General features: G+C 41.0%; 1 protein-coding gene across 1 annotated transcript in view; it reads left to right on the forward strand.

Annotated features, from left to right (window-relative positions):
• The window catches only part of ADAMTS9 (ADAM metallopeptidase with thrombospondin type 1 motif 9), a 170,017-nt gene that overhangs the window by 35,851 nt on the left and 106,444 nt on the right, over positions 1 to 27,722 (forward strand). Inside the window, exons 9-16 of the mRNA XM_007192397.2 lie at positions 819 to 965; positions 2,219 to 2,360; positions 4,331 to 4,435; positions 10,364 to 10,509; positions 19,375 to 19,556; positions 19,647 to 19,783; positions 21,558 to 21,675; positions 21,925 to 22,020. Coding sequence (XP_007192459.2) covers positions 819 to 965; positions 2,219 to 2,360; positions 4,331 to 4,435; positions 10,364 to 10,509; positions 19,375 to 19,556; positions 19,647 to 19,783; positions 21,558 to 21,675; positions 21,925 to 22,020 — 1,073 coding nt within the window. The remainder of the gene's footprint in view (positions 1 to 818; positions 966 to 2,218; positions 2,361 to 4,330; positions 4,436 to 10,363; positions 10,510 to 19,374; positions 19,557 to 19,646; positions 19,784 to 21,557; positions 21,676 to 21,924; positions 22,021 to 27,722) is intronic.

Here is a 27,722-nt window from a genome sequence, read left to right on the forward strand (position 1 = left end):
GGTTTTCGCATCTGTCAACCTGACTCAAAGAAGAAGAGATGCCAAGCCCCACCCTGAGCCTCTCATTAGGAAGCTTTTGACTTCAAGTTTTGACAGTTGACTGACTCTTTATGTGCACAGTGTTATCATAACCTGCCAAGTTCTTGACTCTATAAATTGGCCTTCAACAGCTTATTAGGAATTCCAACTACTGTATTCTAGCACCAACTACAGCATATGCAGAGCCTCTGCAGTTCCAAAAAGTACAGCTAAACCAAATAGTGGCCCAATTCAGGTTTTTTGTTTTTTTTTTTTTACATTAAAGGCACTTTGGGGCTTCCCTGGTGGCGCAGTGGTTGAGAGTCTGCCTGCCAATGCAGGGGACATGGGTTCGAGCCCTGGTCTGGGGAGATCCCACATGCCGCGGAGCAACTGGGCCCGTGAGCCACAATTACTGAGCCTGCACGTCTGGAGCCTGTGCTCTGCAGCAAGAGAGGCCACGATACTGAGAGGCCCGCGCACCGCGATGAAGAGTGGCCCCCGCTTGCCACAACTAGAGAAAGCCCTCGCACAGAAACGAAGACCCAACACAGCCATAAATAAATAAATTTTTTTTAAAAAAGGCACTTTGTATTCAGTTGGGTCAGAAGTATGTTTTATTCTACTCCCTACCTTTAATTCTCTAGTAAGTTTTGTTCTGCTCACCAGGACTCAGGTTCTTATCCATAATGCAGTAGTCAAGTGAATTTTTTCTCTAAGATGCGTTCTCAATGCAATTATAACAGCTCTATCCTTTAGTGTTTATTGACTTTTTTATATCATTGTCTCCTTGGCCTTAGGTTCAACATGCCTCATGATGACAACAATAAGTGCAAAGAAGAAGGAGTCAAGAGCCCCCAGCATGTCATGGCCCCAACACTGAACTTCTACACCAACCCCTGGATGTGGTCAAAGTGTAGTCGAAAATACATCACTGAATTTTTAGAGTAAGAGTTGAACTTTCTTTGAGCACAGACTTCATGCTAATATCTGGCCTCCATGCAGTGAACTAATTGTGGGAAAGAAAATGTAGAGTCCAGCATTCCTTTTGAGTTGTTATTTTTGTTGACATTCCTGGGAGGAGGGAAAAGAAAAATACTCTCTGACATCTGTGTAGTTCATGTCCTCACCAGAATTTAGAAGATTACAGACTGAGCTCAAGAAAAAGGTTGGGATCTTAAAGAGAATATGTCAGTGTTGCTTCATTCTTGGTAAAGCTGTGAAATCTGTGCAGGTCTTGGGGAAGGGACCATGAATATGATGGCATGATGAAGGAAGGCCACAAATATTTATGTGCTTCTAACTTAGTAATTTGGTGTTGGAAAGGGGTGGGGAAGTGAGACGCCCCCAAAGAACGTTACATGGGTGGATGAAAATTGCACAGACCTCCATATTGTCGAATTGAGAACATTCTCTGTCTCTCTCTTTCTCTATCTCCTTGACTCTTTCTCCTTCTCTCTTTTCTTGTTTTTTTTTTTAAGCTTCCCACCAGGCTGCTCAAGGATCCAGTTACATTATACAATATCCTTGTGTCACAGATTTATTGCTCGTCTCTCCCAGATGTACAAAAGGTTAAGTGATTGTCCCAAGGTCACTGGGTGTATATTTCCCCAGCCACAGGGAAGAGGGGGTTTTGTTAATCAGAACTCACCGGGTGTGAATTTTCCAGAAGAGGTGTTTGCAGAAACATGGAAGAACTGGCAGGGTGCTGGGGGTTTTGTGTGTGTGTGTGTGTGTGTGTGAGTGTGTGTGGTTTTTTTAACCAGATGATCTAAAGTGTTTCTTATTGTAACACTAAGCAAATCAGCAAATATTTACTAAACACTTGTTGTTATGGACAGGGCCCCATGCTTGGGTGAAAAAGGCACTATTTTTACCCCTAAGACACTTTACTCTATTGGAGAAGACGTCAAAAAATAAATAGGTAATTGCCCCGAAAGGTGGTAAATTCTGGAACAGGTACATATTTCCTCCTGGTTATGTTGTATGCACAGCTGGTGGTTCCACAAACAAGTATGCACCGAAAATAGAACTTCAGCTTCTGGACTCAAGTTTGGATGAAATGAATAAAACAAATACAAAAAAGGAACCATCTTCTGTACCATTAAAATGACAGAATGGCCTTCACTGTCGTCTGGAGCCTTTGACAGTCATATCTTATCCACTGCCCTCACCATCTTTGTTTTTCTGCTTTCCACAGCACTGGTTACGGCGAGTGTCTGCTTAACGAGCCTGAATCCAGACCCTATCCTTTGCCTCTCCAACTGCCAGGCCTCCTTTACAACGTGAATAAACAATGTGAATTGATTTTTGGACCAGGTTCTCAGGTGTGCCCCTATATGGTAAGTATCTGGGGGCCGTTTCTACCCTCATAAATGGATTCTGGACTTTTTTTTATTCATAGTTTTCCATTGGATTCTCACTCTTAACATAAACCACTCATTGAGTGGTCCATTGACTATTAATGATAATAGTAGTAATGATGATGGGGATAAACAGTAATAGTGCTCAGTGTTGCATGTGGGCCTTACCTGCACTTTTTCATTTCAGTCTCAGCCCAAAAGGGAGATGCTATTACCATTTTCATTTTATAAGTGGTAAGGGAGTCTCAGAGGGGACAAGGTTACAGAGCTCTTAATGACAGAGCTCAGCCCTTTTCTCTCCTTGTCTCCTTCCCACTGCCTTGTCCAGATGACTTTTATTATAGGCGCTCTTCTAGATTCAGTAATTCATGAGACAGACCCGTTTTCCTGTTTTAGCTTGTCGAAGCTGTGTCCTATGACCACCTGAGGCTTGAAACTGTTTCTGGTGGTAGCTCAGCTGGCAAGTGTGTGATGCTTTGATGTATGTGTCATGGACATTTGGACCAGTGATTTGATCCAGTGGTTATCAGGAGGCATATCAGCAGAAGTGTGCTTCTCTGGGATGCCCCATTCTATTCTTTTGGGTATTTGTTTGTTTATTTTGCTGGGAGTGGTTCAGAGATAGCATGGTAAATTGGCAGGTACAGTGATTCCATGGAAATAACAAAAAATTTTCTGTATAATGTATCTATGATTATATTCGTTTCTCTGTTACTCATGATAGCAAACATGAGGAGTAATGCACATGCCCAAGAATGGAAAGGTTAAGCAAACTATAGTATCTCCATTTAATGAAATATTATACAAAAATTGAAAAGTAACTCTATAAGGGAACATGCTCTAGCTGTAGTTTTAAATTAAAATAACAGGATAAACAATTATTTTACAGAGTATGTTCTCAATGTAAAAGGGGGAAAAAAGCTTCAGGAAAGACTGGATCATTTAAAGCTTTTTTTCTATTAAAAAATAGTAGCTTCTGAACTTTTCTACTCTGAATATTGTTTATTTTCATCATCGGGGAAAAATTATCTTTAAAAACTGTGCCTGAAATAGAGCTAAATATGTCAACTTGGATAACTCAAAAAACATAGTGTGTAGAGGGGGAAAACAGGAAGTTGTAGGATGTATCCATATATTCTGAAATATCGGACAGCATTGTTTGTTTAAAGCTGAAATGCTGTGTATTATTGATAGATATTTATACATTTGTAGTAAGAGCAATGGGAATGATGAGATGGTGAGCATCATTAGGACAGTGGTTACCTGTGGGAAGAAGAGGAAGGGATTGGGATTGAGAATGAGTGTGCATGGCATTCAGCTGGGCCTGTGAAGTCAAGTCTTCTTTCTTTGTTTGGGTGGTGGACACATGGGTATCCATTATGTTATTGTTCATACTTTTTGTATACCTGAAATATTTCATGATATTTTGTCCCTTCTTTCCTCTGACAACCCCTGAAAGCCCTAGAAAAGAGTCATAATATGATCATGGTAATATATGGCTTAGTAGGAAAAAACACCAGTTTTAGCATCAATCCAAACGTTAACTCTAATCACAACGTAACTCAAAACCCACTCTCCAATCACAGCTCATTGCAAACCTAAACTCACATCACATATTTCCAGTGTGATACTTTACTCTTTGCCAGCCTCAGTTTCCTTATCTGTAATATGGGGAGATGTTACTAGGACCAGATGACATCTCGTATGTTTCTGTTGCACAGTAGTTCCCCTTTGACACCCCCGCAAGTCCTCCCAGGCATAGAAATGTGTCTCCTGGGCTGCTCTCTGTATCCGTTGGAATATTTTATCATTTATCATACCAAGAAAAAAGTCCCTTTCTAACCTACACTCTACATCATTGGCAAAACATTAGTTGAAAGCAACCATTGCCTTGCTTGATATCCTCTAATCACATTGTCACTGAATTGTCATTCAACTGAATTGCGCAGATGCAGTGTAGACGGCTCTGGTGCAATAACGTGGATGGAGCGCACAAAGGCTGCCGGACTCAGCACACGCCCTGGGCTGATGGGACCGAGTGTGAGCCTGGAAAGGCAAGTAACGCCCCGATCCGTCCTTCTGTTTTGGGGCAGATATGGGCAAGATTTGGGCTGTAGGCTCAGTCACCATTGTTTAGAACATAAGTTAATGCAGCATGTTTCAGCATGCATAATACTTTTTTGAGGCAGGAGGTTCAACTTTACTGTTGAAAATTGTGCAAACTTACCTTATAGCATAATACTGACACGAGGGACATAGCTATCATTATTGCCTCAATTTTAAGACATACTTTTTCTCATTTTAATGTTTTTTAAATCCCAATGTGCTTTTCAATTTATGGGTACATTTAATGTGAGGTAACATTTCTTTTCTCTCTCTCTCTCTCTCTCTCTCTCTTTCTCTCTCTTCCTCTTTCTTTTGGGGTGGTAGTGGAAGGCCGTTATTAAGTTGGTGGAACGTCTTAAAATTACGGAAATACGGGAAGACTTACTGTGCTCACTGCTTGGATACAAGGCTTTTCCCAGCCTGTATTGACCCCTTTAAGGCACTGTGATGTCACCTGAGATACATCCAAATCCACACTCTGAGTTGGTTATAATGGCTCCTACTTATTGGTTAATAACCCAACAAAATCTGCTGCTTGTACAACCCAATGATAACAATGTCCCAGCAACTAAGAATATGATTAATGCAACCTTTTGCACCTGGTGTCCATCTAAAAAAAAAAAAAAAAAAAAGGTAGTATGTTATGGATTTGGTTACAAAAAGTTTTAGATATAAACCTGATTTTTTTAATCCATACAAAAAATGGTGTTCAGTCACTCACCTATGATGTAATCCCTGTACTATATCTGAGTCTCATGTTATCCTTACATAAGTTTTTTCCTTTCTTCTCTCATTGTCCACTTTACTCACTTCTAATATTTTGTTCTCATTTTCTGTTCTTCTACTTTACCTTGTGGAATCAGTAGCCCCCAGAGTGTTTCCATGGAAACATGGGGTCCTCAGAGGTGAGGAACTTAACCGTCCCTTCCCCAGTTTTATAGATAGCAAACGGAAAAGAGAAGTGACTTGCCCAAGGTCATTCAGCTCATTCAGGGCGGAGTCCTCACACACCCTACCCACTCCCTTCCCAATTCTCTCCTTTGCTTTCTTTGTCTGAAGGGGCTGCAGGGTCCACAGGAGTGGCCATAACTCAAGCTCACTGAGCTCTTTAAGTTTCCATGGTCAAACAGGAGAACTAGTGGCTTATCCACTCATTTCTCAGAGTGGTTTTCTTATTTTTTAAATTTGATTAGGGTGGTTTTATAAAATTATAATGAAGATGATTTTTCACTTGATTTAGCTTGGTTACTCCATCAGCTCTGGTCTCACTTCTCAATGGCTAGGACCTTAGCAACTGAGAATACAGCTTTCTCCAGGAGCCGCCTAAGAAAACAGCCTAAGGACATAGGCATAACAGTTTCTGCACCGCACCTTTCATCAGCTTAAGAAGAAATATATCTCCTTGGCCAGAGTGAACCTTTCACATTTTGCAAAACATTTAACTCAAAGTTCTGATGGCCAGAGGATCATAGGTTTGAGTGGGTTATGGTTCTCAGGTTTCCGTGGCAGCCATCAAGCATTCACTCTTTCTTCCTAAATGAAGATGTGGCCTCAGAGTCCTTCTAAACACAGTGACCCCTATAGCTGCTCTCAGTTGGTGGGAGATGACAATAGACATGGCATCTAGTTGACAACTTGGCTAGCTGGCTTGAGTTGGAGCCAGCCAACTATATATTTAAATGGAGTCTGTCTGAGCTCAAAAAAATCACTGGTATTATGTCATGGTTCTTAGTCAATCTGATGCACCCACCTACTATGTCTATTTCTGACACATGTTACTGCTGGAAAAACCATAACAAAGTAGAGCTTTCAATTGTATGATGAAATGAATTGTATTTAGTAAAATCGTCATGTACAGGCTACCACGCTCCATGTAGTACTATGGTATCCCAGTCAATTGTGGAGCACAGAACCTGGGAAGATGTCTGTTGTGTCTTTTTCTAATCTTCTGTTTTTGTAACAGAAACAGAAAATAAGAGATTGCACGGTAGTCTTATACCTGACAAATGGGGAAATTGGGGAGATCTTTCAGAAAACATTTCCCTTGTATGCTTTTGTTCAGCAAAAGCAAGAGACATCAAGGCATTCCAAAAGGCAGATTCAGAACACCTTCAGAGAAGCAGCTATGTGGAGAACATGATAGGTACATTTTTAGTTTGTTTTAGAAAAGCGGCTAAGTCTAGCAACTTATATTAAAGATGTGGATGTTCATTTGTTTATTCCCCAGAAGAACATTTATGCATTTTACAAATAAGATGGTGAATATGTTGGCATAGACGTTCTTTGTGTTTTTCCATTTCGCTTTTGTTTTCATAGAATTGGCAGTAAAACCTTATCCTTTTCTCTAGCAAATTCTGTATCCCTTTGCTGCTGGGTTAATTCTTTTTTTTTCTTTCTCTTCTCTCTGCCCTGCTCCCTCAGCAGTGATCTGTCTTGGGTTGCTGACACAATGTTGTTTTGATGAATGACTCTCTCATGTCCTTTTATTTTCTCCATTCTCTTCTTAAGTCCATTAACATTTTCATTTTAACCCTGTTTGTAAATCTGAGATTTGAAACTCTTGTGTTTTAAGCCTCCTTGGGACAAAACTGACCTCCAAGTCGTTCTTCCAATCTCAAAAAGAGCATTTATGTAAAATATCATTTAAGTGGTTCTGAACACTTTTAGGAAAGGCTGACTATACTTCGGCTCTGGCTCCAGTAGCCGCTAATGCTTTGTTATGATGTAATGGCTTTTCCAGTATATAATTATTGTTTGTTCAATTCCTGCTAAAATAGATTATCTTGATAGGTACTCGCCAAACAGTCCCCATTTCCAGCCTCTGTTGCCTCAGGTTCTTCCCCTCTTCCTCTGAGGTTCTCCCTCCCCTGTGAACCCCTGCCAGTGGTCATATCAGTAAGAACTGTTTAATTTGCAGATGAATTTTTAATTAGGTTTTCTTTTAAAAAAAGGGACCCTATGAGGACATTTGAATCCAGTGCTGAATGGCAACACTCTGCTTAACCTATGCCCTTATTCTGCTCTGGTTTATGGTAATGCTTAATGAGAATTATGGTCTCTTTGAAGATTATTCTTGTGTGGAAGTAGAGTCTATAGAATAGAGAGGCCAATAGATTGAAGACTGAAGTGACATGAGGAAAAAATGTATTTACAGACAAATTCTCATTATGAAAGTCCATGACTAGTCATAGGAATGTTCTCCTTAGTGTGTAGAATTTATAAAATGTGTACCTGGCATCAAGATTTGATGGCTGAATTTGGGCATCAGCTGTGACCTCAATTGTATATTAGTTAGGAATTTTGTTCAGGTCAGACCAAATTATAGTAGTGTAAGCAAATTGGCTCTTTTTCTGGCACACACACAAAAAACTAGTCAGAGGTAGGCAGGTCATGGAGCTATTATGGTAGGTCTACAAAATCATCAGAGACCCAGGCTCCTAATTTCTTTCTGCTCTACTATCATATGCAAATGGCCATCATCCTCAGAGTCACAAAATAGCTGCTATAGCTCCAGCCATCAACTCTGAGTCCCAGGCAGAATGAAGCCAAAGGGCAAGGAACAAAGGGGCAAAAGGACCTTCCCAGGAATCTGACCCAGTGAATTCTGCTGACATCTCTTAGACCATTCCTATCTATACAAGAATCCAGGGAAATATAGATTCTATTAATAAGGATGAAGGAGAGAATAGATATTGGTTAGACACATTGGAGTGTCAGCCTCACCTAACCATCTCATTAATCTTGCTTTTAAATTTCAGTCTTTATTTAGATGTCAACAGTTGTTCCCATTTGCTCACAGTTGAGAGACAGCGTGTGTCACAGCTAAGAGTATGCACTCTGGAGCCAGATTGTCTGTGTTTCAGTGTCAGCTCAGCCCCTTACCAGATGTTTGACATCAACCTCCCTGTGCCTCCATTTTCTTTTCTGTAGAAATCGGGGTAATAATAGTACCTATTTCATAGTATGCTGTGAGGATTAAGTAAGTTAATACATACACAGCGCTTAGAACAATGCCTGGCAAATGTTAAGTGCTATGTAAATATTTGCTTTTATTATTACAAACCTTATTCAAGTTGGGTCTCCTATATGCTCAGCTGTGTACTAGGTGCTTTCCATACATTGTCTCCTGTTATACTCAAAACAACTTTGGCAGGTAGGTCCCCATTTTTCAGCTATGGAAGTAGAGTTCAGTGACTCACCCGAGGTCACAGTTAGTTTGTAGAATGGCCATCCCACACCACCAGACTGTTTGCCTGCTAAGCTTTGTCCCCTTAAGACCTGCTGTGTCCGATAATGGCAGCTACTAGCTACCCATGACTGGCGAGCATTTGAAATGTCAGTCTGAACTGAAATGTGCTAAAATGAAAATACACACCAGGTGTTAAAAATCTAGCGTGAAAAAGAAAGTGTGGGAAAAAAATCTTATTTATAATTTTATGTTGGTTACATGGAGACATAGTAATGTCTTAGACATTTTGAGCTAAATAAAATATATTAAGGTTATTTTCAGTGTTCTTTTTACTTGTTTTAATGTGGCTGCTAGAATTTTTTAAATTACATATGTGGCACATGTTACATTCTTATTGGATAGTGGTGCTCTAGACCAAGCTGCCTCTCATTGATTTTATGTACATATATTCCAAGGACTGTTCAAGACCGCTGTAAAGACAACTATAAAATGATTTCAGGGAGTAATGTGGTCACCTCTGCCCTCATTTCTCGGATGCAGAGTTGCCCAAGATTCTCTGGATGCCGAACCTTTTAAGCCTCAACCAAACAGCCCAGGAAAAGGGATGTGTTCTCAGATACTCAGGAGGGTAATTACAAGGGAGAAGGCAGGACAGAACAGAGAAAGCCTAACTGAGCTCTTTAAAATAATTGTTCGCCAGACCTTTGCTGGGACTGGCCATTGACTGAGGCTTCACCAACCTCTTCTCTGTTCCCTTTCCCCACACGCTCCCCCCACCGCCTGGCCTCCAGGCTACTCTGCTTCTAACCTCCGTGCCTGGGTCCTCCCTGCGGATAAATCACAGTGGCCACCACCAGCTCCGCTTCAGAGATCTGAGCGAGCGGCAGGGCGTCACCCTCCTGCCGCCACTGCTGCCCCTCTTCCTTTGTCCATTGCTCAGTGACCTCGGCTTTGTGTCAGGGCCTCACACCCCAACAATGGCAGAGGGTTGAAATGGGCTTCTCCACTCACTTGTCCTGCTGAGGAGTTTTACTTTGTTTTGCTTTGAGCATCATGGCCTTCTTCCTGCTCTAGGCTGCAGAATCAGAAACCATTAGTAACCAAAAAGCAATAAAGTTTAGGGCTGTCTGTAATGTGTCCATTTTTGCTTTAGTCTCATCCTGTGTGCTCTGCTAGAGTGAGTTTATAGGAATCATGTAACTAGCTTTTTTTCCCCTCTCCCATTTAATTAAAATTGGTTTTCAAATCTGTGAGGAGCAGTAAAGCATTGTATTTTACCAGACTCCCGACATCTCTAGGCCTTGTTAACGGAGATGCACTATGCAAATCTAATAACTCATTTCGGCCCTGTCTACAACCAGTAGACAGCCCATTTCCACGCCTCATTTTTCCAAGTAGACTAATTGAGCGCTTCTAGGCTGGCCATGGGACTTACCCTAACAGCCTGGAGCCAGCCACTCATTGGCCAGTTTTATTCAAGCCAGTGGTAAATGAAGACACAGACTAAAACCACTAAGCCCGAGATTAAACTCCCTACCATTTCCATGACTCACGTAGATGATGAAATTGTAGCATTTCAAACCAGCACATGGAAAACAATGCAAGTGTGGTATATTTAAAAGGACAGCGGGTCCTACAATATCTCAAGAACCGAGCTCTCCCTCACTGTTCCCCTTATTAAATACAGCACTGCAAGTTTGGATTTTGTGTTCCCAAAGAAATGGAGGTCCCTGTGACTGATGGATCCTGGGGAAGTTGGAGTCACTTTGGAACCTGCTCAAGAACATGTGGAGGGGGTATCAAAACAGCTGTTCGAGAGTGCAACAGACCAGAGTAAGTCCTAGAACTCTTCACTCTTATTATTGGGGTAGCAGGGGTGAAAAATTCCTAAAGGGGATAATTTAGCTGGAGGCAAGTAAAGAGCTCTTTCCAAATTAGACAGTGGGTAGACATCTAGAGCTGCCCAGACCAATGTTATCTAAGCTCTATCTCTCTGTATTACTATTTTTCTCCTGTGACCCTTTATTATTAAAAGTTTTGTTTCTTAAATGGTAGATGCTTTGTGTTGGTTGGTCAACAATTTTGACAGTCAGGTATATCTCACTGCCTGCCCCCCCGCCCCCGCCCAGAGCTTGGGATAGCACACTAATAAAGTGAACAAGTGGATTCTCATGAGGAAACAAAGAAATCGGACATTTCCTTCCAGATTGTAGATAAATGTATCCTTTCCAGTTAGCTACTGAATCGCTGAAAAGGGCACACAGACCCCCAAGGCGGCATGAGTGAACCCCAGGGGACCTGGAGCCCTAAGTCAGGATTTACTTTTGAATCAAAAGTAAAGTAAACTGCTTTTCAGGATAATTCTCAGAGTGTAACCATGACTGTCTCTACCAGTAGAACCTTGTTGAAACTTACAAGCTCAAATAAAGCCCACAGGCTTCTTTCCCAACATCTTATCATGATAGATATGTGTTTGGGGAGAGGCTATTTATAAGTGGATTTAAAAAGTTGCTATCTTCATTATAAGTAATGACATCAAATTTTGTGTGGATGTAAGATGCATAAAGTTGAAAGGGATAGAAAATAATACATGATATTATTGCCATTGAACCTGTGTAGCCCGAGAGGTCTTCCCAGATGAGTTTTTAGATGTGCAAACTCACAACCATTTTTAAGAACCAGCTGCGTTGGAGTTTTGTAAAAGGGTTTGGCTCAGCAGTACTCATTTATTTTTAACAGCCTACATTAATGATAGCAGACTGGATTGTAGAGAGAAGCAAGCAGGTAGAGGAGCAAAGTAGGCTTGTGCAGTAGACTAGGTTGTACTGTAGAGTACTGCAGACCAAGGGTGGGGTGCTTCCAATTTTTTATAAGGAGAATATGAATTGTGTATACCAAAAAGGACATAGCTTTAGCCTGTGTTGCAAGCCCTGGTCTAAATAAATAATCTGTATAGTCCAAATCACAGATGGTGATCAGTTTATTTTAATTTATTTTTGTTCACAGTCCAACATTATTTCATATCCACGTAATATTAATCTCTAAGGACAAGGAAAGAGCTATAAGACACAGGCTCTGGTCTATAAAAGTAACACTGTAGCTATGGATATAAACTAATGCATGTTAGATTTTTCCATAGCGTCTATACTTAGTATTAGTTTTTAAAATAATAATACAAATATAGTAGATGCTTTCAAAAAATTCAGATACAAAAGTATATCATATAAAAACTTCCTGCCATTATTATTCTTACCCCCAATACTCCCCCACAAGAAATAACCACTGAAAAATAATTTGTTGTATGTTATTTCAAACTTTTAAAAGAGATTATAGATGTAATATGTATTATATGAAATAAATATTACAGAATATAAAATAAGGGTCATCCTATATATATTGTTCCACAACTTGCTTGTTAAAAGCAGTTATATACCCTAGCTACTTGTACTGTCGAAGTTTTAAAATAAAACATTTTAAGCTAGCAGCAGATACGATGAATTCTTTTAAAACTTAAAAACTCTTGGGTGGCTACGTTGAACCAAATCGTGATTATTAGAGTAAGCTATTATTATCATGAGAGTGTGGATATTGCAAACAGTAGGTGCTTGTAACATTTTGACTCAAGAATATTCCATTCAAAAGAAGTGGGGGGTTGTTTTTTGTTTTTTTAATAGTCTTAGAATAATTCTAAAAGTAGTGTGGAAAGTGGAAAGAGATAAATCACTCCATAATTGGAATGGAGCAGACAAAGAAAATCTTTGTAAAGATCTCAGCAGGAAAAGATCTTGAGCTTCAAAGTGAAACAAAGATCCTCTCATTCAGAAGTTAGGAACCGATCATTAAAGACTTCAATTAGAGGTCCTTGTCCTGGCTGTTTGCTATGGGAGGTTTTAAAGTAATACAATCCACCGAGTTGAGTGTCAGCACTGACATCATTTCATTAAAACTCCTCCAAGTCATTTGCACTTCGGGATGTCCCTGTGAACTAAGGAAGGAGTCTGCCTCTTAAAACCAAGGTTGTGATGGCACTGGGGGAGTCAATTAGACAAGGGAAAGGGACACTGAAAAGGGAAAGTCAGGTCCAAATCAGTTTAAGAGCTTGTTCAGAGAAATTCGCAGGGCAAATGGTTCATTATGTAGAATGTGGAAGTGGTTGCTGTCCTGATTCTCAGGAAGTTTCAGGGAATGCAGCCCCTCCCAGCGCCCCCATTGCTGGCAAAATGCTTTTCTCAGTTTGCGGAGCCCTTAGAATATAATGAAGATCTCCATTTTCAGAATCCAAGGTATACCTTTATTGAGAACACTGGGTTGTTCTTATGTTTTCACTGTATTCATGTGATTCAAAAATGTATTTATTTAGCATCTGGATACTTTAAGCCAAATTTTTAGGTTTTTTTTTCTTCCTTGAAAGCATGCAAGCTAAAAAGGAGACGCAGCCTTGCCATGTGCATGGGATCATGCTATACTTGATGAGCAAGCTTTAGAAAGCATATTCTTTCTAATTTCATATCCCAAAAAAGTTGCTGGTCCCAACTGGTTCACCATCATGAGAATGAAGCCCTAATGTTTTATCTTTAAATGCTTTACTTTTTTAATCCCATTTTTTTTTTCTAAATTTTTTTTTAAATGGCTGTACCATTTATTTATTTTTTTTAATATTTTAAATTTATTTATTTATATATGGCTGTGTTAGGTCTTCGTTTCTGTGCGAGGGCTTTCTCTAGTTGTGGCAAGCGGGGGCCACTCCTCATCACGGCGCGCGGGCCTCTCATTATCGCGGCCTCTCTTGTTGCGGAGCACAGGCTCCAGATGCGCAGGCTCAGTAATTGTGGCTCACGGGCCCAGCCGCTCCGCGGCATGTGGGATCTTCCCAGACCAGGGCTCGAACCCGTGTCCCCTACATTGGCAGGCAGATTCTCAACCACTGCGCCACCAGGGAAGCCCTTAATCCCATTTTTGACTGATGCCCTACATATAAGATAAGCATATGTTCTGGTTTGTAAGGATGGTCCCAGTTTACATCTATTGTCCTGGAGAAGTTATTGATAGCTCCCCTTTCAATTCTCAAAGTGTCCTGAATTAAACAATTATGTGGTCACCTGATCTATAAGAAACATGTAATAGAATAAAATTTGAAATCAGAATGACCAAAAACATAACTTGGAGTACCAAAACAAGACAAAGCATTGGAAATAGAAGATGCATTACCAGGCCATTGGCCCATATACTTGTTGTTTTGTGCTCTAAATTTGGCTCTGAGCTTCCTGGTGGCTGGAACAAAATGGTTTATAGAATTGTTATAGTCTATCAAACTAAAAAAATCACACGAGTTCTTTAGGAAGGGCAAAGTATTTCCTTCTTCTCGTGCTTCTCTTTTGCTTTTAAATTAGGAGATAGCTTAAATTAAAGAATAATAATAAACTCATAGATTTGAGAAAAGACAGGATTTGTGAACTAAATATTTCCCATTTAGGCTTTGAGCGTAGCAACTGCTTATGAAATCTTCCATAAAAGGGAATAAACATATGTCTGTTTCATCTAAGAAAACCAATCTCTCATTTGGCTGTAAAGAATGGCAGCAAAGTTTTTTTGAGCGCTGAGTTGGATGAATTTACAGATGGTCCCCAACTTAATGATGGTTAGACTTAAGATTCCTTTACGGTGGTGCAAAAGCAATTCTCGTTCAGTAGAAAGAGTGCTTCAAATTTTGAATTTTGGTCTTTGGTCGGGCTAGTGATACGCGGTACGATGCGCTGTTGACGTTGGGCAGCGGTGGCCACTGCACCTCCCGGTCAGCCACGCGATCGTGAGGGTAAACAGCTAATACACTTAGAACCATTCTGTACCCAGGTACCCCTTCTGCTTTTTACTTTCAGTATAGTCTTCAATACATTATAAGAGACAGTCAATACTTTATTATAAAAAATAAGCTTTGTGTTAGATGATTTTGCCCAACTGTAGGCTAACCTGAGCATTTTGAGCATATTAAAGGTAGGCTAGGCCAAGCTAGGATGTTCAGTAGGTTAAGTGCATTAAATGAATTTTCGACTTAAGATATTTTCAAATTACAATGGGTTTAACAGGGCATAAGCCCATCATAAGTCAAGAAGGATCTGTCTTTTGAAATATTGAGAATTGGTTGCTGTGGGAGAGCCATTAACTAATGAATGAATAAAGATATCCAGTCCCATAGACTGCCCCATTTGGCAGAATTATTAATGATCACTAGTATGGTTCCCTGGCCCACCCCATCTAATCCTTGAATATTCTTTCAGCATTCTCCGTAATCGGTCATTAGACCCCTTCTTAAAACCCTCCAAATATAGAAAATACACTACCTTCTCAGGCCGCCTGTTGTATCATTAGAAATTTCTTCCTTGTGCTAACTGTAATTCATCGTAAGTAAACATAGATGTTGAGATTTCTGTTCAAACCCATTTGCAGACCAAAGTTTAGCTTTCCTTGAGAGTAGAATGCACCTGCCATGATCTTTGCAAAAATTCTTTCATAGCTTTGGCCATGCAGCATCGTGAATTTTCTTTGTATATATGATTCAGCTTGCCTGTGCTGAATATAGTTACTTTCATAGTAATTAATCAGCAATTTCCTTAAGTCCTTTCCATCCCTATTTGACAAGCATTATTTTAAAAGGATCTTAATAGTTGGAAAATGTGATTAATATTATTTTTAAAGCTACATTTCCTATAATTTTCAGTATTTGCCTATATGGGGAAAAAACTTCCATCCAGCTAAATTATTAAATTAAAACATGAATTTCTCCATGCTGAAACGTAAGTTCATTTGTGTAAAGCCCTCCTCATCACACAGGACATGCAAATCAAGAAGAGATCCTGTTGTCTAGGATATTAAAAAAGCCATATATTTCTAAAGGACAAATTTATGCTTATTCATAAAATATCATTTGCCTTTACATTAAAAGCAAATAAAGTCATAGAATCAGTTTTGAAATGGAAAGAGACCTGTCCCAAGAGAGGCAGCGTGGGAGAGAGGCCAGACTGTGGGCTTTGGGTCAGGGAGACCTGCCTTGGTCTCTCAGCCAGTATGTCTCACTTAACTGCATGTGACCTTGCCAGGCTACTTAACATTTCTGAACCCAGTTCAAGCAAGGGTTCAGAAACAAGGACGCTACTACCTACCACACAGGATGGCTGTGCACAGTCAGTGACTGAAGTTGCAAAGTGGCATGGTGCCCTGTACACTAGACTGCTCAGGGGTCAGCAAACTTTTTCCGTAAAGGGTCAGATAATAAATATCTTAGTTTTTGTGGACCATAGGATGGCTGTCCCTGCTATTCAACTTTGCTGATACAGTGAAAAACATGCGTAGATAGTATGTATAGAGTGGGTGTAACTGTGTTCCAATAGAACTTTTATTTATGAACAAGGAAATTTGAATTTCATATAATTCTTGTGTCTCAAAATATTCTTTTTTATTTATTTCTAAATTTTTTTAGAGTGTAAAAACTATTCTTATCTCACTGGCCATGTAAAAACAGGTAGTAGGCTAGATTTGGCCCACAGGCTATAGTTTACAGACCCTTGTAATAGCTAAACATTTACTGTATGGCTGGCCTTGTTCAAGTGCTTTGAATCTATTAACCCATTAATCCTCACTCAGCCCTTGAAGTAGATATTAGCATCATCTTTCTTTTATGGGTAGGGAAACTGAGGCTTAGCAACACTGAGCGATTTACCTACGATTGCACCATGGTTAAGAAGCAGGGCTGGGATTCAAATCCTGTTTCCAGAATCTGTATCTATAACCTTCGGCAATATTGCCTTTTACATGGAGTGTTTTCTGTGTGTTCTTTATTTTTTAAAATGTCATTTATAGAAATAAGTCACAAAATGCTCTTTGCCATTTGATAGTGGTCAAAGCAAGCAAAGGTGGATTCTGTTACCATGTGAATCAGGAAGCCACCTGCAAATGTTAACTCTTTGCTGCCCAAGGAACTGCTGCTCTTGATCAATTTCAAGAGTCAGAAAAGACTGCTTATATAAGAGAACCGAAAGAAAAAAAATCACTGAAAAAAATTTGTTTTCAAAGGGAAAGAAATATGAGTTACTTCCAGGCAACAGGTAAATGATCTGATGGATCCACTATAGTTTGTTGGGACATTTAAAAAGATTCCACAGAGATCGTTTCAATTTGAGAAAAAATTGAAGGGGTCTTCCTTGTAGAAGGGAAAACAGGTTTTACAGCAGTATGAGCCTGATCTGTTATTCATGTGTCATCAGTGATATTTTATGCATGAGACTGGGGTGCTTTGGTACTTAGAGAAGAATTTGGTATCCAGAAAACCAAGGCTGTATCTCTAAATGGCACCAAAAAAGAAAAAGACAGGACTCTGGACCATAGTTCCTGGAGAATCAAGCAGGAAGAGCACAGTGGGAGAACCTGGGAAGGTTGAATTCCAGTCCTGTCTCTGTTCTTTTTTTTTTTTTTTTTTTTAAATAGAAAGTCTTTATTTATTTATTTATTTATTTATGGCTGTGTTGGGTCTTCGTTTCTGTGCGAGGGCTTTCTCTAGTTGTGGCAAGTGGGGGCCATCTCTTCATCGCGGTGCGCGGGCTTCTCACTATCACAGCCTCTCTTGTTGCGGAGCACAGGCTCCAGACGCGCAGGCTCAGTAATTGTGGCTCACGGGCCCAGTTGCTCCGTGGTATGTGGGATCTTCCCAGACCAGGGCTCGAACCCGTGTGCCCTGCATTGGCAGGCAGATTCTCAACCACTGCGCCACCAGGGAAGCCCTGTCTCTGTTCTTTTATTGGCTGTGTTACCTTGGGCAAGGTCCTTAACTTTTCTGAACCTTCCATCCCTTGATACAAAAGTACCTCAGCTACCCTCCCCTTGGGCAAGATGTGAGTGAATATGGGCGAGTCAAGCACACAAGGCAGATATAAATCATACGGGCTTAATGGGGAAATGATCAGACATAGATACTGTTGGGTTTTGTGCCGTTTTGCATCCTTTGATGCAGTCTTCTTCATAATAACAATGAATACTTATGAGACTCCTTGCTGAGCTCCTCGTTTATAACAAGCCTTTCAGGTGCACAGTATCATCTCTGTTTACATGTGCAGAATGAAGCTCACAGAGACCAGGTAACTCACACAAAGTTGCCCAGCTTGTAACTGCAAAGCCTGTGCTCTTACCTCCCTCCACAAATCTTTGGTGGACGGAACATGTTTATGACAGCATCATGGCCAGGCAGCCCTTCCTGAGACTCAGGCACTCTGCAGTACCACTGAGACCTGCCTCACGGTGCACACATCATAGCTCAGATTTGGTACTCAAAACAAACAAACTGCTGAATCGGATGGGATTAGGTTGGGTTGTGCTGACATGTAACATCATAGTCACTAACACTTTTAGGCATTTGCTGTGTGCACTCATTTTAGAGAAGAGGAAAACTGAAGCTCTGGGAGACTAGGAACTCTGTCTAAGGTCACACAGTGAGGGTAGGGCCAAGATAAGAAGCCAGATCCAACTCTAGAGCCTCACGGGCTCAGCTAGACTGCCCCTCATTCTGTATTTTATAGTCATGGATATGTTTCCCTTCCCCAAGCCCTGTTTTAACAAAACAAAACAAAACCAAAAATAAAACAAAAACACTTCTTATGGTCCAAATTACTCTGAAAGATTCATTCTAAAGAGAAAAGGTAGACATCTTTCAGTTTGAGAGGTGCCCTCAACCGTGGTACCTGTGGTATGCGAGTAGCTCTGGTATCTGAGCTGCTCCAGCCCTGGGCTGTGAGTGAGTCCAATTTCCTCTGATTCTGTGATCTTCCCGTTTCTGTGATGCACTTGGCAAGCTGTTGACTGCTGGGAGATGGGTTGTTTAATATACTCTCTGGGTCACATCTGGAAAATCCATGAACGGGGTTGCATGCTGAGATTAAATTTGCATTGTGATGCTTTGCAAGGCGTCCTCCATACTCTTGGCACACAACAGTTAATGAAACCAGTACACTCTCTCCTGGTTCTCCTGTTAAGTTAGTCAAAATATGAGCACACCTTATTCCATCTTATTTGTAAAACAAAGCAAAAACAATGGTCATGCAGGGAGAGAGAGGAAGAGAGAAGAGGGACAGAAATGAATGGAAATGGAATGGTGCAAGTTTTAGGATGGTTGCCCATGAAAGTACCGTGATACGGAAGGTAGACAGGAGCATTCCAAGTACTCATTTGTACCTTTGACCTTCTGTGTTTTTTTTTTTTTTTTTTTTTACCTTCTGTGTTTTTAAAACTGAAGGACTGTGGATGTTCAGGGGAAGGAGGACACAGAATGGCCTAATAGACGCCAGGTTTTATGGTTCAGACTTTAAGTTAGATGCTCTCCCATTTTATCCTCAGAACAGCCTTACCAGGTGGTGCCTTCCCATTCTACAAATGGAAGGGCTGAGGCTCAAGGACTTTCAGTGACTGGCCCAAGGTTATACACCTAATGATATTAAAGGCAGAGTGCAAACCCAGATTCCAGAGCCCTTGCTCTGGCCAATGTCACTGACCACTTCACATTTGCTTCCCTCAAAGACAGGAAGCCACATTGTAATACATGACATTATAATACATTAGAGAAATACATTATAATACAGTGTGTGTGTTCTTTACATTATCAAGTCATGGGGAGAAATACATTATAATACAGCATGTGTGTTCTTTACCTTTTCTTAGGCCAAAAAATGGTGGGAAGTACTGTGTAGGGCGCAGGATGAAATTTAAGTCCTGCAACACGGAGCCATGTCCCAAGCAGAGGCGAGACTTCCGAGACGAACAATGTGCTCACTTTGATGGAAAGCATTTCAACATCAATGGTCTGCTTCCGAACGTGCGCTGGGTCCCGAAGTACAGTGGAAGTAAGTGCATCTGGGGACATGCTCGTGGCTGGCAGGCTGGCACGGGGTCCAGGCACAAAAGTCACGTTGCATGGTGTTTCTCCTGTCTAGTTCTGATGAAGGACCGCTGCAAGCTGTTCTGCAGGGTGGCGGGGAACACGGCCTACTATCAGCTCCGTGACAGAGTGGTAGATGGAACTCCGTGTGGCCAGGACACCAACGACATCTGTGTCCAAGGCCTTTGCCGGGTGAGTCCCAGATGGCGATTTCTTCACTGCGTTGTCTTGCTGCCAAGCTGTGATGTGTGGCTTCCTTGATAGAGTAGCAGCTGCTAGTATCTGTGCATTATCGCCAGGGCAGTGGTTCTCAAAGTGGGGCCCCCCGGACCAACATCAGCACCACCTAATTCTTTTTTTTTTTTCTTTATGTTTTATTTTATTTGATTTATTTTTTTATTGAAGTATAGTTGATTTACAGTGTTGTGTTAGTTAGTACAGCAAAGTGATGCAGTTACATATGTGTGTGTGTGTGTGTGTGTTCTTTTTCAGATTATTTTCCCTTATAGGTTATTACAAAATATCGAGTGTAGTTCCCTGTGCTATACAGTAGGTCCTTGCTGGTTATCTCTTTTCCATATAGCAGTGTGTATCTGTTAGTCCCAAACTCCTAATTTATCCCTCCCAGCACCACCTGATTCTGATGCATGCCAAAGTTTGAGAACCACTGCCCTAGATTTTTCTGACACTCTCTGTGGGAGTCTGAAAAAAAGCTCCCTGTGAAGATTTATTATAATTGACACACATACACACTTCTTTACGATAACCACAGTGCATAAGGTTAAACCCAAAAGCTTCCTGACAGTGAGTTTTGTAGATTGAATAGCTGTGCTCCAAAAAGATGTTATGAGGAAGAGCCGGCCTCACTCAGATTTCTGATTTGAAGCAGGATAACTTCTACCAAAGACATACAGGCAAATTATTCTTGGGAGGGAAATCGAGACCCTTCTGGCAGATGGTAAAGCATCAGAGCACTGATTTCTTGAGGGCTTGGCACCATTTCCTTGCTCTCACCAGTCATAACTCATCCCTCGCAGCCAGGCTCTGAGGTGATGTCCCTGCATGGAGTCCAGGGCACATTGGAGCTCCTCATTGATAGGATTTGATTGAAGAGCCCCTATGAGCTTCACCCGCCTCCTGACCCACAGCTACAGTGCGGACTTCCTTTTTAGTCCATGCGCTAGAGCAAAACACTGAGTTTCTCCTCAAAGACTAGTTCATTCGAAGGAACAAAATAGTTGAGGATGTGAACTCTGTCCTCCTGGTCTTCTGGTGATTTCCGGTGTCCTTTTCAGACCCCAGTCTACACTGCTGCATTGCATTAAGACGTGAAGAAATTGAAGAGGCCGCTTAGAGCCTGAGGCCTCAGCCTGGCAGCCTGCAGTCATGCTTTGTCCTCCATTCATAGCCTGTATTTAAACATAGGGGATTTCACATAAAATCAAATTTTCCAGTCCCTTTTGAAAAATTGGGATACGTCAGCACTGGGCTCCTATTTCTGCATGGCAGCAGTAACCTGCACTGGACAGCGGCTGCTCCCTTAAGATGGGCTGTGAGCTCTTTAATGGGATACAGTCCTCAACCTTTTTTTTTTTTCATTCCTGAGCTATTTTTCTCATTTACTTCACTTACTTGTAGACTAGTGCTTCTCTGACTTTAATCTGTAGATGAAGCACTTAAGGGTCTTATTAGCATGCCGGAAAATCTACTCTGACTCAGTACATCTGGGTGGGGCCTAAGATTCTGCATCCTCAACATCATTGGGGATGCCCATGGCTGCTGGTCCAAGGACCACATTTTCCCACTGCAAGGCTAAAGACAATTTGAGTTCCCAACCCTTGAAAGTTTAAAGAGACTTAAAAGTTCTTGTCATTTTGAATGCACCTCATTCAAAGAAACACATTACTTATCATTTTATAATCTCTCTAATACTTACCATGTATTTCAACTGTTTTCTTTTTAAAAGCAAGCTGGATGCGATCATGTTTTAAACTCAAAAGCCCGGAGAGATAAATGTGGGGTTTGTGGTGGCGATAATTCTTCGTGCAAAACAGTGGCAGGAACATTTAATACAGTACATTATGGTAAGAATTTGTTCCTAAGAACCATGAGAAGGAAAATAGTCAAAGTGTAAACATTGTTAACCACGTGTAATATGTAAAAGTATTCATGTCAAGTGTAAAATCAGTCTTGATAAGGTACATTACCCATCTGGCTATAAGGCACCTAATGGTGAGAATTATATTGTACTCCTTTGTTGCCACCTTTTACGCCATGCTTAGAGAAAATGAACCAATCTGTGGAATGCTCAATTTCTGCTCATTTCTTTTCAGGTTACAATATTGTGGTCCGAATTCCAGCTGGTGCTACCAACATCGATGTGCGGCAGCACAGTTTCTCAGGGAAATCAGAGGATGACAACTACTTAGGTGAGATGGGTGCCCCCTGCCGTTTGCAGGAATTCTGGTTCTCTGGAGCCGTTGGCAGAGGCTACTTCCTTTCCCCTATAGCAGGTGGACAGCTTTCAGATGTCATGTATTTTCATAAAAGAAAGAAGTTGATCTTGAAACTCATTATTTTATTTCTCCCTTGTACATTACACCCTCAGCCTATTGATTTAAGAGTTGTGTAGTGATAGTAGTCAGTATCAAGGAATTGACTCTGGATCTTAGAAAATAGGCCCCAAATCGAATTTTTTTTCTTTTTTTTTTTTTAACATCTTTATTGGAGTATAATTGCTTTATAATGGTATGTTAGTTTCTGCTGTATAACAGAGTGAATCAGCTATACATATACATATATCCCCATATATCCCCAAATCAAATTTTGAAAGTATTTGCCTTGTAAGTTTAGCATAAAATCATTGCTCTTTTTGAGTCTTTAAAAAAAAAAAATCTGTCCTTTGGGTAACTGACATGCCAGTGTTTTAGTAGAGGTGTTAGTTGACTTAACCAATAGCAGATCACAGGTGGACTTATTCAACATTTCATTATTCCCGGTCATTCCAAAAGGTTCTATACTGGCAGTATGTTTCTTATGTCATTGCTAACATGGCCTATCTTGTTACTTCATAGTTTCTTCATCTTTCTCTCACCATGACCAGGTGCATGATTAATTCATACCTATTCCTATTTTCAAACCACAGCTCACCAACAACCCTGTGTTCATTTTCAACTGTTTGCTCAGCCCATTCCCACTTCAGATTATCATTCTGTAAACTTCCATAGGTGATTAGGAAATTCACCCAATTATTTTTCATTAACAAAAGGACATGGGGACTGGGGTAATGACAGAAAGGGATTCAGCTAGTCACCTTGCACAACCAGACTCTTCTTAGCTCTGAAAAGCAGCACGACTTGCACTCAGATCTAGAAGAAATCAGGGCAGTCTTGCTGGGCAGTCAGTTTTTAAAAGAAATGAATGGACTTTCTTATAATGTCCAGGCAGGGACTCCATGCATTTGAATACAGCCTCTGCAGAGGCTTAGTCCAAACATCTGGCCATATTGAGTTAGAAATGAGAATTTGTTGGATTGAATTAGAACCCGTATCTATATCTTGGAATGTCTGCATGAAATCGTTTATCGATAAGCAATGATCCTTTAGCCAAGCGTGCTAATTAAATATAACATTTACACATGCCTCTGTTGTAGCATTTTCTGCAATGTCTCATCATTCATTCAGCCAGCCACTTATTTAATATGTGCCAGGCCCTGTTCTAGGCACAATGAACAAAACAGAACAAAAACATTAAAAAATAAATAAAAATTTCTGTCTTCTTAGAACTTTTTAGTGGAAGGAGATAGACAATAAACAGGTAATAGAAGGTAATAAGTAAAATTAGAAAACAGAGCAGCATAAAGGAAATTGGGATACTGAGGGTGGGCGGGAACAGTGGAGTTTAAATGCTTGCATTGTAGCGAGAGACAGTGGCTATCTAGGGGAAGAGCATTCCAGGCAGAGGGAACAGCCAATGTGAAATCCTTAAAAGAGGAATATGTCTAGTTTGTTCCAAGGATAGAGGGAGGCCAGTGTGGCTGGAGCTTTGTAAGCACAGAGGAGAGTCCCAGATGAGATTAAACAGGTATCAGGACTAGATCATATAGGGCCATATAATCATTGAAAGGACTTGAACTCTGAAAGACGAGGGTAGCTACTAGAGGTTTTGAACCAAGGAAAAACATGAAATAATCATATTTATATTTTTAAAAGAGTATCCTGGCTGTTATGTTGAGAATAGATGGGGTCAGTGGGTAGGGTACAGGGTAGAAACAGAAAGATGGGTTAGAAAGTTATTGCAGTAGTCAAAGAGAGATGTGCTGGCGGCTTGTCCCCATGTGGGAGCAGTGGAATTGGCAGTACACAGTCAAATTCTGGATATCTTTTGAGGGTAGAGCCATCATGATTAGTGGATGGGTTGAATATGGTGTATGAGAGAAAGAGAAGGGTCAAGGATGACTCCATGGTTTTGACCTGAGCAGCCGAAAGGATGCAGTCACCATCAACTCATTTGAGACTTGTTCCTTATTTATCCATGTGACCACTAGTGTTTTAGGGTCGGAAGCTGTGTCTTTATATTTTTATAAAGGCTCCCGATATGAAGCCTTCACATGATATGAACTAAGTACATGATGGCTGAATTATTGAATAATTATTGAATAATAACTATTGCTCATGCTGTCTTCACTTACTGAGTACCTGCCATGTGCTTAATGGGGGGATGGAATTATGATGGAAATATACAGAATCATTCCTTCTTTAAAGACTGTAAAATCTTACTTGGAATCAATTCTCAGTGGTTGCATCAGCTTTTCCTCACCCTAAATATCCAAATGAGTGGTACCTTTTAAAACAGTTAACAAAGTTCTTGAGGACCCTATCCAAATTATTTTGGGGGAATCCCACATTTCTCCTTCAACCACTGTGCACAATGGGTCAAGCATTTTCCTTCGTGGACTGGATTATAAATTAGAGCCTGTGACTGCTGTGGCCTTACTACTTTCTAATTAAATCCAGCAGCATTGCATGCAGCCTCCTTTATTGGTTAATTTCCTGACAGCCAAACACCATGTTGAGCTGCTCCTTTCTTCTCATCAAAAAGGAGAAGGATTCTCCACTGTTCTTCTCCTTCTTAGAAAAAGAATCTCCTTCCAAGCAGTGGCCTCAGTTCAATTCAACTTCATCAACCAGGTCAGGTGCCTGAATTGGGGAGAGCCTTCTGATACCCTTTAATTTCTCACTAGAGGTTTCTTAGTCTCCTTGTAAAGAATGAAAGCAAAATTAAAGAAGATTTGTCATCTGGGACAGACAGTCTGAGGTAGTCATGGCTCTTTAATGGAATATTATGGGAAAGTTACCTGTTGGCCAAAGAACATCTCTCTGGAAGCAAATGAAAAGTCCAGGCAAAGATGGCGAGTCACACTTCACCGAGCGTGAAGGTCAAGACGTCAGAGCCTTTGAACCTTACAGTGGTTTCTTAACAAGTTAGGAGGAATATGATGTTGTCGTCAAATCTGCCGTGTGTAAATGTTTACTCTTGGCTTGAAGGAAGGCGCAGCAAATGCTCTAAGAAGATTTTAAAGCCCCCAGTTGAGTCCTGCTGGAGGCCAGTCCCAGCTGTTCGGTTGCTAAGCGATCATCATCTGTATACCTCACATTTTTTTTTTCCAAAGTCAGTCAAGCCATACTCTTTTCGCATGTGTTGGTGAAGGAGCAGTTTCCAGGAGAGAGGGCCTTTGTAGCAACCCAGCTCTGATGGGTGAAATGGGGGGGAAACCAACCCAGGAAATTAGCTCCCTAATCGCATTAGTGGGAGGCTGGGCAGTAGACTGTTGTTTTCAGGAAACTATTTGTTTCACAAGGTACCGAAGCAGAAAGTCTCCATGTCAAAGGTCATCCTTTCAGCATAGACCCCTCCCTCCTGTTGGGTTAAAGCCAAGTTGCACCCAGTGCCACCATGTTCGTGTTTCTTTAGGAGAAAAAGGAGCCATTTCCATGTTGCTTATTTGTCTCCAGGACACTTAGCCCTTGATTAATGGTGGCAGTGGGAAGACAGGAATCGATTCAGTTCAAGATAAAGCAGGAACTCCATTTCACCTGATGACTCCTATCTCCTTTCCTACTCACCATCTAATGGGATAAGGAGCATGCAGTGAAGGGTGAAATGCCCCCAGGTCAGCATAAGCATGAGAGGAAGCCTGGAGACATTGGAAAGGAGCCCCAGAATTAACATAGGATAGATGATTGCTCTTTGAATACAGCCAGAACTGGATTATCGCTTAATTTACAGAACTGGCCTTGTGACATCTCATTTCCCCCCTTTTAGTGAAACATCAGCTGAGTAGCTAGCATGCGCCTTCACTTGAAAGAACTGGGTGATTTTTCTGGCAGCACATCCTGCCACCGCCATGTAAGTGACCCACGTTAGGAGGCAGCCTCAGGAGGCCTGAGGTGCCACAGAAACAACCTCGTCTCCAACCAGTGACCCACTGAAACTCCTACATCTTGCATGGCTGGTGGGTCTCACGCTGCAGGAGCTGCAGGGGAGATGAGGTTGTCAGAGGTTTACACTGACGGGGAAACGGTTATTTGTCTCGAAGCTCTCTGTTCTCCGTGTCATGAGTGTCAGGTTCCATCAATCACTTGTTCTTTCGACATCGTTGACTGAGCACCTACTATGGGCTGGGATCTTTCTTAGGCTTAGAAAAGTGCATTTTTAAATGTTGGCTTTACTTAAAGAGGCTCATGCGGTCTAGCAGAACAAATAACTTAAATTTTTAAAAATCTGTAGCTAAACATATTTGCTTTCAATTTGTACATAAGATAAAGAACGCCTGAATTCATTCACTCATTTCAGGGATATTTGTTGACCTTCTTCTTAGAAAACTTTAGTGGTTAACAGGCTCTGGAGACACACTTCCATGATTAGAAGTCACCTGGCCTCAGAAAATATTTTAATAATGTTTAAGTCATGCTTTTCTTATCCATGGGTTAAGCAAGTATAAAAGTGTGTTGAGGAGACAATGCATTTGAAGGCATTTTGACCTGCCAGCTACCAAATCCTATATGCACGATCCTGTTTAATGTTTGTAACAATTCTCTAAGAAATCCATTATACAGAGGACAAAACTGAGGCTTAGAGAGGTTTTGAATAACTTACCCAAGGCCACATGAACAGAAAATGGGAAAAGAGTTAAAATCCTTTAAAGTCTGACCTCAGACCCTGTACCCTTAACCACTTCACTTTACTACCTCCATATAGAAGAATGTATAGCTGACCTGGGGATGAACATGCCTGGAAGTTGAGGTTTATTGGTGGGAGTGAATGGTGAGGTTGGAAGAATAGGTCAAGACAAGATTTGTAAAGATACAGGAAGGTGACGCTAAGGAGTTTTGGTAGTAGGGACAATCAAAGGATTTTGGGTCAAGAAGGAGAAGCCAAGATCTTGGATTGCCTGTTTTAAAAGATTATCTTTTTAGAAGCTTTTTTTGCTGTGTCACCACTTTTCTTCCCAACCATTTCAAATGAAGGCATCTTACTTTTACCTCAGGGCCACGATGGGGCTTATAAGGGTAGGAATTCTAGTAGATGAAGCGCAGGTTTAGGGATCAAATTGGATGCAATTAATTCCTGATCCTGCGAAGAGTAGTCCTTGCATCAGTGTAGTGCCCAGCTGGGTGAACTCTGTGCGGTTCCCGTGTCCTCGAAAACAAGGGCACTGCTGCTACTGAGCCACAGGGAATATTCAGAGCTTCATTGCAGCCTTCATTAATTTCCACATAAGGGTACGATATCTACTTCCCCTAAATCCTCTCAACCTCTTCTACATATGCATTGCTTCTGGTCTACTTCTGGTGAAAGACAGTGCATCACCTGCATCAGTGAAGGACAGGTTAGGATCTGGAAGACACCTAAGATAACTTGGCTCCTCCCCATCCCACAACCAAGACAGATGTCATTAATGATGCTGAGACATGATGCTGTCAAGGAATCCTGTTCTGCGTAGTTTCTTGAACGGCTAGTACCAAATGATTGACTTTTGTGTCTGGGAGGACACCTGTTTACCAACCCTGGGTTAAATTTCCACATTCCTTTTATTCACCTAAATACATGGCCTGTGCATTTCAAGGGA

This window comes from Balaenoptera acutorostrata, chromosome 10, assembly GCF_949987535.1.
Source record: "Balaenoptera acutorostrata chromosome 10, mBalAcu1.1, whole genome shotgun sequence".
Taxonomy (NCBI): Eukaryota; Metazoa; Chordata; class Mammalia; order Artiodactyla; family Balaenopteridae; genus Balaenoptera; species Balaenoptera acutorostrata.